General features: G+C 43.1%; 1 protein-coding gene across 1 annotated transcript; it reads left to right on the top strand.

The window, feature by feature from the left end:
- Positions 1-349: 349 nt before the first annotated feature.
- Positions 350-10,289, top strand: gpr37a (G protein-coupled receptor 37a). Its single transcript, XM_031870441.1, has 2 exons — positions 350-1,748; positions 5,289-10,289. The coding sequence occupies exons 1-2, from the start codon at positions 837-839 to the stop codon at positions 6,135-6,137; spliced, it is 1,761 nt and encodes a 586-aa protein (XP_031726301.1). The 5' UTR covers positions 350-836; the 3' UTR covers positions 6,138-10,289.
- The last annotated feature ends 2,197 nt before the right edge of the window (positions 10,290-12,486 follow it).

Below are 12,486 nucleotides of genomic sequence, written 5' to 3'. Positions count from 1 at the left end.
TTTTTTTCTTAATTGTCAAGTAAATAGTTTATAAATGTGTTTTGCTCAGTGGACAAAGCTTTCTTTATTTATTTATTTTAAATAAATGTTGTGTTATATTCGAGTCATCTCATCAAAATGACCAAGATTCCTATTCTTTTTGAATGAAGAAAAGTTTGTTAAATCGAAAAGATAATAACAGTTCTGATTCCTGTTAATCCCACACAGATTACAGTTCAGTGTTATTCGAACAGATTATTATTGGAGCAGAGCAGGTGTGACAGATGACTCCTTCCTCCTCCTCCCTTCCTCCCTCCTCCTCCCTTCCTTCTCCTCCCTTCCTCCTCCTTTCCGCCTTCCTCCTCCTCCTCTCGGATCCTCTTCTCTCTCTCAGACGGACCTTGGCGTCTCCACACGCAGCATTTCACCTCGCTCTTCCCCGTCCTCCGAGCCCTCCGGAGCTGCTGTGCGCGCAGAAACGTAATGGGGCGGAGGTTGGGCCTGCTCCACTCTCCCCCTCTCCTTCACCTTCAGCTGCGGATGATCTGAACGGTCAGTTTACTTTTTTTCCAGCCCAGTTTAAAGGTTTTTGTTTCACTCTGGTCTCTGGTGATGCATCCAGACTGGAGCCGCTCCGGGACGCCACCAAACCCGACAGGTGCACCTCTTATACACGACAAAAGACCATGTGGAAGCTGGTTGCGCGCAAAGATGAAGGAAAACTGATTCATTTTTGTGTTGTTGCAGATTTAAGTTAAGATTCTCGCTTCATTGTTTTGGACTGATTATCAGAAGATGGAGCGATCATTTTGGAAAACGCACGAGTTTGATCTCGCAGGTTAGACAGGAACCACACGATGCTGCGTCCATCCTTGAGGTTGCTGTGTTTGTGGCTGTGCATCGAGGCCGCGGCGAGTCAGCTCCACTGGCACAAAACAAAGACGACTTTCAGTCCCCATCAGGAGTCCACCGCCGCTGACAGGAATGCGCGGAGCCGGAGATGGCGCACAGGCATCGGGGAGGACAATGGAGGGACGCGCGGTGTGAGCGCGCAGTCCTCGTGGCTGTATTCTGTAAACCCGTCATCCTCTGACCTGTTGGGGATGCAGATATCCCAACGCCCCGTGCGTAAAAGCGACGCGCCAAATGGACCGCGGCGCATCCGACGGGTATCCGGAGACGAAGCTTTACGCGCGGATGTAAACAAGGCCGGGAGCGGTGGATGCCGTCCGGGAGAAGCGCTCCAACAAACCCCGCGTGGACGCACCTGTAGCCTCAGGAGGAGCGGACACAGCCGGCGGCAGAAGCGCAGGAGGAAGCGGAGCGAGCCGCCGCAACACGGAGCCGCCATGGCGCAGGAACAAGAGGCCGGACCCCCCTTCGGACTCAACAACGCCAGCGACTATGAGGACGAGTACTCGCTGCCGGACTTTCCCGACACAACGCCGCTCGCGCCCGTGAACCCGCGGACCAGACGGAAGCAGCTTAAGAACCCGTTCTACCCGGTCACCGCGGAGTCGGTCGGGGCGTACGCGGTCGTGATCGTCGCCGCCGTCATCTTCGGAGTGGGAATCATCGGGAACGTGTCGGTCATGTGCATTGTGTGTCACAACTACTACATGAGGAGCATCTCCAACTCGCTGCTGGCCAACCTCGCGCTCTGGGACTTCGTCATCATCTTCTTCTGCCTGCCGCTCGTGGTGTTCCGCGAGCTCACCAAGGACTGGCTGCTCGGGGAGTTCTCGTGCAGGATCATCCCCTACCTGGAGGTGAGAGGGGTCGGGGGTTCGGGTTCTGATGGTGATGGTGGTGGTGGTGGTGGTGGTGGTGGGGGGGGGGGTGGATGCTGGTGATGGACCGGAAGATGTTCGTTTTGAGGCAGCAGGTGTTTGTAGTTTTGTGATGAGAGGTTTCGATGACGACAATAAGCACATTCACTGTGAAACACAAAATAACACGTTTTATACCACATGTGCACAAAACACCAATAACATAAGCAGATAAAACACTGAGCAGCTTCAGAACTCATAGCTGAAATACAGTATTAAAGGTGAGTAATAAACCCTCAGCACCAGATAATCAGGTCATCTGAAGTGTCAGAATCCTCCTTGTTGAGCTGTGATGGAAGGAAAGTAACAGAAGACATTTTGTCCTTTTAAGAAACTCACTTATTTCTTTTAACTCAGACTGACCCAAACTTCATTTAACGTTCATTTGTTTGTCATGTAAAACACAGGGTTGCACAGTGAAATGTAAGTTGCAGCTTCATGCAAATATATATATATATGTATATGTGTATATGTATATGTGTATATGTATATATATATGTATATGTATGTGTATATATATGTATGTGTATATATATGTGTATATATATGTATGTATGTATATGTATATGTACATATACATGTATATGTACATGTACATGTATATGTACATATACATGTACATATATGTTTATGTATATGTGTATATGTGTATATATGTATATACCTTTTAGTCTCATCAGTGCCAAAGTTACGTGCAGGACGTAGTTTGTTCTTCATGTAGACAGGAGGAAAGTTAAGGTGCATGAACATTTTACTGTCTCCATATTAACAGCTTAGTAACTAAATACATGTAGTTGCAATCAGTCACATACTGAGACAAAATATGTGATTTAGTGAATAATCAAAATGTTGGTGATTACAAACGGGATAATAAATATAGATATATTATGTTGTTTGTAAAATGCATTTATTCTGTTGCTCTGTTTTTAATCTTAAGAACTTCTGGTGAAAGTTTGACAGTAATCTGTGTTGAACACTGCTGAGAGGTTCACACTTCAGCTTTTTAGGACTCTTCAGCTTTATTTAAAAAACATTTTTTTGGAAAAGGAATCAAATCAAATTATATAACTCACATCAAAACCACCACTCAGGAATTATCAGCCTCTCGTAACTGAATGGTTAAGACCATAAATACTGGGAAGTACGCAAACGAGATGAAATTATTTTTACACGACTGAACAAACGTAACTTTCTGAAACCGTCAAAATTAGATCTTTAAAGTTATTTTAAATCTGACAAACTGATCTATTTATGAGACGATGATAGAAGATGATATTTACAGTTCAGGTCTAGTTCATGAGAGCTCAGAGGACTGCGGCTCCAGACTGCAGTCGGGGTTTAAATCCAGGTTTAATGTCGCCTCATGTGAAGGGTCTTTAATCCGACGACACCTGCTGATCATGTGACATCCTGCTGTCCAATCAGAGGGGATTAATGAAGATTAGACAAATATGACCCCCCACCCCCTCATCAGTGGAGGAAACGGGAGGACTGAGATTAGATCTGGATAGATTTAGACCTTGTGTTTAATTTAATAAGTTATATCAAACATTTTTTCATCCACGTCCTGTATTGTAGTTTAGTTCGGGGGTTCTTCTTCCTGACAATCGCGGAGTTATTCCCAATTCAAGGCTGGTTTGAACAGAGTATCTCATAGTAGTGCGACGGGTTTACAGACATAATCTACATTATCGACTGGATCGATGTCTCAACGATTTAAATCCTGTTTTGTGAAAGGAACAGTGATGGAATATGTTTCCATTCAATCGTCAAGCGAATTTTAAGCAAACATCTGATATGTCTCCCAAAAAACAAGGAAAATATGAGTTTGGCGCATTTCCATCAACTGGTTTGGAGTGAATAAACTCATCTACAGTGTAGTGTTGCTGCTATCAGCAACGCCAGGCGGCAATTTCTGGCTCTGCAGAGTGAAGTCAAAGCTTCATGTGTTAAAGCTGCATTCTCTCTAGTGTCCACCAGGGGGCGACTCCTCTGGCTGTATAGAAGTCTATGAGAAAATTACTCTACTTCTCTCTTGATTTATTACCTCAGTAAACATGAGTTTATGGTCTCAATCTCTAGTTTAAAGTCTTCTTCAACACATTTGTTCTAATGTGATACTTGAAAATTCACATAAAACTATTTCAATGGCAAAATGAGTGAGCTGACCGGGAAGCGCCACCAAGCGGATGTTGCGTACTTTTGTAGAACGGAAGCAAGTCCCGCTGATTCCATCTTCTCAGACATTATATTCATATATTTATTTTTGCAATGACCAGCTGTCCCCATGCTTTGGTCCATGTAGTGTGTGAGTGTAGTGAGTCTTCTGTCTGTGGTGTAGATGTTGACACGTTTTTAAATCAGCTGATTGTCTGAAACGTGAGCGAGTCAACGTGTTTAACGTGACGTCTGGAAACAAAAGGTCGTATTTATGGAGTTTAATCTTCTTAGCAGCTGCAGCTCTTTGTTCGAGATGGTGACCTACATGACATTATTGATGTGTACAGACGTCACCGACTGTCATCTTATCTTTTCTACTTTTTTGTCTTTAAAAAAAAATTCTAATTCAAATAATATAAAAGTTCAATTCTTTTTTCATTTTTCAAATAATTGTGTATATTTTTAAATTTTACAGTGGGATAATTGTATTTAATTCCAAATTAATTTTAAAAAACAACATACATTTCAACATGAAACCAGCCAGAACTAAAGTCTGACATTGTGTGTTATCGGTAGTTTACTAGTTTATTCATTAATTCCAACAGATAAATTGATCTGAGATCAGGTTTGTTGTCTCCTCTGACTGTTTAAAGGAGCGTAATCACACAAAAACAGCAGGAGGATTAAATCTGAAAACTGCTAATGGTCCGACCCCCAACACACATGCACGCACACGCACACACACACACACACACACACACACGCTATCATCATTTAAATACATAAATAAAACCAAAGCTTCATCATAACTTTACTATCTTGGCCTTCAATGGTGAATGTTTATGTTTCTAGCTGCCTTTAATGAACACCATTTCCCACAAGCCCACAGACTGTTGTTGTTGGAGGTGTAATTGTCATCAGACACACTATTATTACCAGTTTAGCAGTTTTTAATGCCATTCTGTTCAACATCCAAGTTGTAATGAAGATGTTTCTAAAAGAGTTAGTTAAATAATGCAAAAAGGAATACACATGAACGCCTCATGCCGTTTAAAGGATGAACTCCCCCGTCAAATTGTAGACGTTTCATTAACTTAATGTATCTGTTAATATTTTAGATTTTTCTCAAGATTATGACTTAAATCTCAAATACATTTTTGGACTATTTTTTACAATATTCTGACTTTATTCACCATCGTCCTGTCAGATTGTCGTCCAGTAAACTGATTTGTTGTTGCTGTTAAGTCAGAAAGTTGTTTCACGTTCCTTATTCTTTCTCGTTGTGTAGAGTTTTTCTGACGCTCCTCTTCCTCTCCCCAGGTGGCGTCTCTCGGGGTCACGACGTTCACACTTTGCGCCTTGTGCATCGACCGTTTCCGTGCCGCCACCAACGTGCAGCTGTACTACGAGATGATCGAGAACTGGGCGTCAACCACGGCCAAGCTCGCCGTCATCTGGGTGGGCGCTCTGCTGCTGGCGCTGCCCGAACTGCTCATCCGCCAGCTGGTCACCGAGGACGGCGACCCGCCGGACGCGACGCCGTGCGAGCGCTGCGTGATCCGCATCTCCACCGACCTCCCGGACACGCTGTACGTGCTGGGACTCACCTACGATGGCGCGCGCCTCTGGTGGTACTTCGGCTGCTACTTCTGCCTACCGACGCTGTTCACCATCTGCTGCTCGCTGGTCACCGCGCACAAGATCCGGCACGCCGAGCGGGCCTGTGTCCGCGGCGGCAAGAAGCAGATCCAGCTGGAGAGCCAGATGAACTGCACCGTGGTGGCGCTGGCCATCCTCTACGGCTTCTGCATCATTCCGGAGAACATCTGCAACATCATCAGCGCGTACATGGCGGCCGGCATTCCCCGGAGAACCCTGGACATCCTGCAGCTGGTCAGCCAGATGCTGCTCTTCTGCAAGTCGGCGGTGACGCCGGTGCTGCTGTTCTGCCTGTGCCAGCCATTCACCAGAGCCCTCCTGGACTGCTGCTGCTGCTGCTGCGCCGAGTGCGGCCCATCACGCCGCGCCTCCGACGACGCCACCACCGCGGCCGACGCCGACGCCGACGCCGACAACGAGCACGCCACCACCGAGCTGGAGCTGTCGCCGTTCAGCACCATCCGCAGGGAGGCGTCCACCTCCTACGCCGGCGTGGGGACACACTGTTGAGGTGAAAAGGTTAAAGATCAGCAGCGTCGGGGGGCGGAGCTTCTTGTGGTCGTTCTTCTGAAGGAGTTTCATTGGTGGACGCGTTGACACATCAGGCTGTAGATTCCTGAGGTCTTTTAAAAAACTGTTGGACACGTTTCATGTTTACTGACGGACACAGTTCGTCCTTTCACTGTTTACAGAGTTCATATATGAAAGAACACACAGACAGTTTTAGCTAATAGCTTTTATGTGTTTAGTTCTTTTCAGTTAATGCACTCAGTCTTACTTTCTGTTTACTGTGACTGTATTTTACTGAAGCTGAGAGCAGACGTGGACCCTGGAGACCCTGGAGACTCTTGAGATCACAAGAAAAAAGCTTGAGATAATTAAAACGCTTTATTTCAAGTGTCTGTAATTTCATAACAATTTCCTTTGGAGAAAAGGAGTTACAGTTTAGTTTAATTTAAAAAGCAGTTGTAAACTGTCCCTTAAATAGCTGCTCCATTTAAATACAAAATACACATTAATAATAACTTTTAATCAAAAATTGTATTCTCCAGTTATGTAAATTTAAATGCTTTCCTGAAGCATGTTCAGTTAACTTGAGAAGATATAGCAATTACATATTTTACACTTGACAAGTGTAAGAAGTAAATAATAGAACAGCTAGAACAGTCACTTTAAAACCAGGAAATTACAACACGTATGTCATATTACGATATCCAAAATCCAAAACGATATCCAGTCACATGTCACAATATCGATATAATATCTATATATTGCTCAGCATGCATGTAGCAATCAATCACTGTCTCCATTTGCCAAATTACATTTTTATTTTTGAGGAAATTCTAAGGAAATTACAGACCCCTAAAATAAAGTTGAACCGTGATTTGTCGTGAGTTAACGGACATAAAACCGTGAGCTAAGTGCGTCATTGGAACGAACAGTAATATATTGAATCGTTGGTGCTGTGTTTGTGTTTGCTGACGACATTCTTTTCTTTTTTTTAGCCACAAGAAAGTGTCACTTTAATTAAACAGTATTTTAAAGTAGATGTTTTCCGTGGTGTGCATTTAGACGGTTGATTGAACAGTTCAATGTGTTGCATCACAGAGAAAGAGAAACTAAACCAGAGCAAAGTTCAAATAAAATGTCTTCAACAGGCTGCCTAGCTAAAGTTAGCTAGGTAGCTACGTTGATGCTGCTACCAGTCCTCCTTTCTACATAGAGTTTGTCTTTCATAACGGCCGGAATGTTTCATTTTATTACATCATATACATCATTTATATTAAGTTCAGATGGAAAAAAAGTTCAGAAGCATGTGCTCATTTGTAAATAAGGATAACAATCCACAATTAGAAGTCGATCCTCTAGTTGCTGCATTTTCCAAAACACTGTCCTGAAAATATTCCAGAAGCAAGAGGGCTTTTATTTTGAATTGTAAACAGGAAGTGATGAGCTTAAAAACAAATGTTTGTGCGTTCTGCATTTTCTTACAGCCACAATATTGAAGTGTTGGACAGAATATGCTAACGATTTAGCTTTTCATACAGCCTCACAGGTGGAAAATTAGGGATGCACTGGTACCAATTTACAAGTACTCACATTTGAATACCTACCTCCCGATATGAGTACTGAATAATACCATAAAGTTCTTACAATAACTATGTTGTTGACATTTTAAAGTTCAACATTGTGTTTTCCTGCTACGAACCGTTAAACAGTTAAAATAAATATAAAAAACACGGTTAACGTCATGTTACTGTAGTGATATCGGGTGCGGTCGTATTGCTGTATTTTGGCCGATACTGGTAAAGAAAATGTGTATTTAAATTGGCAATATAGCAATTATTTTATTTATTCATAGAGGGAAACATGTTGGTCCAGAAACAAAAAGAGGCAGAGTCAGTCTCTCCGTCGCCGTCTGTCCACAGGACACAGTCACCATTGTTTGTCCAGTTCAGACTCGACACAACAAGTCCTCGTCCAGCAAACAGCTGAACCCTCCTCAGGCAAAGACGGACAGCAGAAACATGTCAATGCAAGAAAATCATTTATTATGCAAATCAGGTTTTTTTGGTCATTTAGTTTAAATGACCAAAAAAACATCGAAACAAAAACATTTGTTGTTTTTTTTGCTGCGTCACACTTGGCACAAATAGCTGGTTTTCCTCTCGCCATCGTTACTTACGTACTACCGGGGAGGACACAGCACACATTGTCCTCGGGGAGGGAGTCTGCCTCTCAGCTGGCCGCCACAGTGAACAGTGCTACAGTACCACAGACAGCACATGGAAGCCTCCATGTGCTGTCCTGTCTGTGGTACTGTAGCACATTTATAGCATTTATTGCATTTATTGTAGCATTTATTGTGAAAGAAGTCGTCTCTGATGGTTTCTGGTCTGAGCCGGTGCAGTCTGGCCCCCGATAGAACACATCGTGTTCAGGGTTTTAGAAGTACAGAAACAGAGCTTCCTAAATGGAGTGAGAAAAAAACACATTTTGCTGACAGTTTTGGATGACACTTTAGCAATATTATATCAAACACTAGCTTTAGCAATACGAGGCTAAAACATCTGAAAACTAATGTTGAAAATGTTTAATTAAAGTGGTCAAGTGAAGGGAAATTCCCAGTGCAGACACCACTGGAATCTAATCATCAAATGTAGGAGTAGGTTGATGTGTGTGTGTGTTTTTGTCCTTGCTACGTAGTGAGGACTATGAACTTTTTAGCCACAGAGTGGGGACATTTTAGCAAAGTGGGGACATTTAGCCGGTCCTCACTTCTTCAGAGGCCTGTTTGAGGGTAAAGACCTTTTTTTATTTAATTTAAAGGTAGGGTTGGTAACTAACAATAGCCATGTTGGTTGTTTACATTCACAATGATAATTTTGAGGGAGTGGCTTTGTTTTTGCATTATTAACATCTAACATTTGAACGTCTCGTAGTCTGGATGGATTTACATGAACGCCGATATTTTACTTTAATCAGAAAAACAAGATTCCTACTGCACTTCAGTTTCACCATTCATATTCCAGAGTTTGGACAATGTTCCTGTTTTCTTAAAAAAAAAAAATGCCTCTACATCCCCCCTATCATTTCAGATAAAAATCACATGGACTTTAATTTGTAGTTATAGCCGTGGGTAATGACATGACATTCTTGTTTAATTGTATTCTCAGAATTATCTGGAGGGTACTCCTCGTACGTAAACCACATTCTTCTCTAATCACCCGTTTGGCTTTGATTTGTTGTCTGGCACCAAACTTGCATGTCGGAGTCTTTTGTCTACGAGGCTGGCCGCCCCAGTCGCAGCTCCAGTAATTAGACCGTCCCATTCATTCAGAAACAATGGGGCGACGGGTACACTGAGGCTCACTGACCTTCTCCTAACTGCTCCCAGGACAGTTTTCTGGGATAAGATGGAAGTCCTGGGCGGGCTGGGATCGCTGCCCCCTGATTGGTGGACGGCAGCCAGGCTCCCACGGCAACCAAAGCACTTGTCCTGGATGGTGCAGAGTCAGATGATTTTTTTTAATGTCCTGTAGGGAAGTCTAAATCATAAAACAGTCGTGAAATATAAAGTAACAAGCATCATTTCCACAGAAAGCTTGCCGCCAAGAAGCCGTGTTTATATTCGGGTGAGTTTCTGTTACTGCTCACATTAAGAGATTTAATACAATACACCAGATGATTTGGCAGCAGCTGTCCAACTAGGCACAAAACCACCGTCGTCTCCTACTCGAACATTCCTTTAATTAAAAGACATATTCACTCTCAGAGAGACCCTTTACTGATTCGGAACACAGAGCTACAGCAAAACAAAACAGCCGTCCTGAAAGAAATCCTGACGTCAAGAAGGTTATCCAAATCAGAAATGCTTGATTGAAGTAATTTTGCACATAAAAGGAATTTGGCTTGATGATTGGTGCATGACAATAAACCATAGACTGTATATAAGAAGTGAACATAGTCATGGTGACGTCACCCATTGGTTTGGGAACTGATGTTATGAAGCCTCGAGTTCATCGATTTCGTCGTCTTCACCTTGGATACATTGTCATGTTGTTTTTCTTGCAACCAATTAAAAGAAGTGACCATATTTGGACTGCGGAGGAGTGATGTAGAGATGCCTCTGGTAGAAACCTGTCAATCCCAGTAAGCCCGCCCTAAACCATACCCTGCTTTATAGTCTATTTGACACTAAATGGACCATAATACACATGACAACATCATGCTGTATTGAAGAAGACTTGAAACTAGAGATTGAGACCATAAACTCATGTTTACAATGTTTACTGAGGGAATAAATCAACTGTGGGCGTGTCTTTTGTCCAAATCCCACCTACATCGACGCTGCACATCTCTGTGTCCTCAGCAACACACCCAACAAGTGTGAAGTAGATCAGATGAACAGTTCTCAAGATATGCAAAGGACAAATACATGTGCATAGGACAGGCAGTCTGAGATTCCTTGCTTTTTAGTTTAATAAAGACAGACTAGAAAAACACTGCAGCAGATAAAAGGCATGAAATAATATGCATGCATCATCTGCAGCACATTTTCTGCAAATCTGACCTGAAACAGTCAAGATGTAGACCGAAGTGTTGGACTGATGTTCTAACATCACCGTCCTTATTTCCAGCTGTTCTCTAACAAGAAAAGAGAAAACTCTTGACTGCAGACCCACTTTTTCTTCTTTCTCCTCTGCAGTGTGACAGAGTTTCTGCTGCTAACCAGCTCCGACTCTGCGGCAGCCTTTTTTTATGCCCCCGAGTGAAGAGTTCTTAATGGGGGCCGACTGAGGCGCCTGTCACAGAGCCGCAGTGATCTGATTTACTCTAAAGATTCCCTCCAGACATCTGCTGCAGCTCCCTCCAACAAACTCCTCACATCCAATCTGTTTCCCTCACGTGACAAACTGAAATTTTGCAGATTGAAGCGTATTCTCCCCACACAGTCTGCTGCTGAGTCTCACATCCAGAAAAAGGACAAAGAAGAGAAACTTCAGGCTGTTTCTGAAGTTCCTGACACACAACAGGAGACTTGTTGTTTTAGGACTTTGTTCAAACTGAGATGAAGCTGTTGGCTCCTCCTTTTTGGTTACAAAGCTGCAGAAATATTAACTTGTCAGCAGAAACAGCCTGAAAATCGTGACGACAAACGTGAAACACAAACATGAAACACACTAGGGTGATGACCCATGGAGTACTTATAGCTTTGAACCTACTATGACCCATTTTTAATATTGATTTAGGCACTTCAAAGTTAACGTGATAAAAACTGCAAATCATCGACTGTGACCGAATACAGGAAGTGGTGAGAGATATGAGAGTAACAAGACTAATGTCGGAAGTCAATAATTCCAATTCGGTATTCCTGACCTCCAATCTAAAGCTGTGCGAGGCCCAGCAGGACGCGGTACCTTCAGCAGGTAACGCTGCATCCACAGACTGTAGGTAAGAAGTTTCATAGTCATCGTGACGTCACACATTGGTTTGTGGACTGATGTTTTGAAGCCTCGAGTTTGGCTATTTGCCTCTTCCTTATTGGAATGAACAGCTGACTCTTTAGAGTGTCTTTTATTACAACTGAATGGTAATAAATCAAGTGAGAAGTAGGTTCATTTTCTCATGGACTTCTATACAATCGGAATTCTTTTTGCAACCAGAGGAGTCGCCCCCTGCTGGTCAGTAGATATAATGCACTGCACAGAGGACGACAGACCATCCCGACAGAATCATACACGGCGGGTGCGCTCGGAGGCACTGCAGGAGAGCGCACGGCCGAGACCAGCCTGAACTGTGATGACGAATGAAGAACGTTAAGCAGCACTATTTGAGTGTACTAGTGCCATTGTGCTGGGAGAGCCCACGGTGGTAACAGGAACGTGTTACAAGGAGGTTGCCGCCTGGCTGCATCACCAGCTAACACTAGTGCTAGCTTGTCATTTTCTCATAGTAGTCTATGAATGCATTGGCTTCACTTTTCAGACCTGGAGGTTGCCCCTTGGTTTTTGTACAAAGATCATTTTTTATATAATTTATTGGTAAATTATTAGATATTTACAACATTAATTTTAAAATATATACAGTAGTGTGAAAATAGTGAAGAGTTTGACGCTCTTACAGTTCAGCTGCTAAATGACTGCAACGTAAATGTTCTTCTCTAAAACAAACATTGTCATCAGCCTCTGATTGCAGCATCAGGCCAGAGCATTACTTTGTGCTTAACCCCTCTGATGGAGATCAGGGTCAAAGGTTAAGGATAATTATGAGTAGAAATGTGAATTTGGAAAAGGATCTGAGAGCCCGTCCGCCCAATTATCACCATGAAAGAGGCTTTGTGTCAAAACAGTTTGAG

Source organism: Anarrhichthys ocellatus, unplaced genomic scaffold, assembly GCF_004355925.1.
Source record: "Anarrhichthys ocellatus isolate YVR2014 unplaced genomic scaffold, GSC_Weel_1.0 scaffold2, whole genome shotgun sequence".
NCBI classification, from domain to species: Eukaryota; Metazoa; Chordata; class Actinopteri; order Perciformes; family Anarhichadidae; genus Anarrhichthys; species Anarrhichthys ocellatus.
This window is presented reverse-complemented; position numbering and strand designations above follow the sequence as displayed.

Coding starts and splice junctions, on each gene's coding strand:
- gpr37a (XM_031870441.1), top strand. CDS start 837: ATGCTGCGTCCATCCTTGAGGTTGCTGTGTTTGTGGCTGTGCATCGAG. Junction 1,749..5,288: donor GGATCATCCCCTACCTGGAG/GTGAGAGGGGTC, acceptor TCCTCTCCCCAG/GTGGCGTCTCTCGGGGTCAC.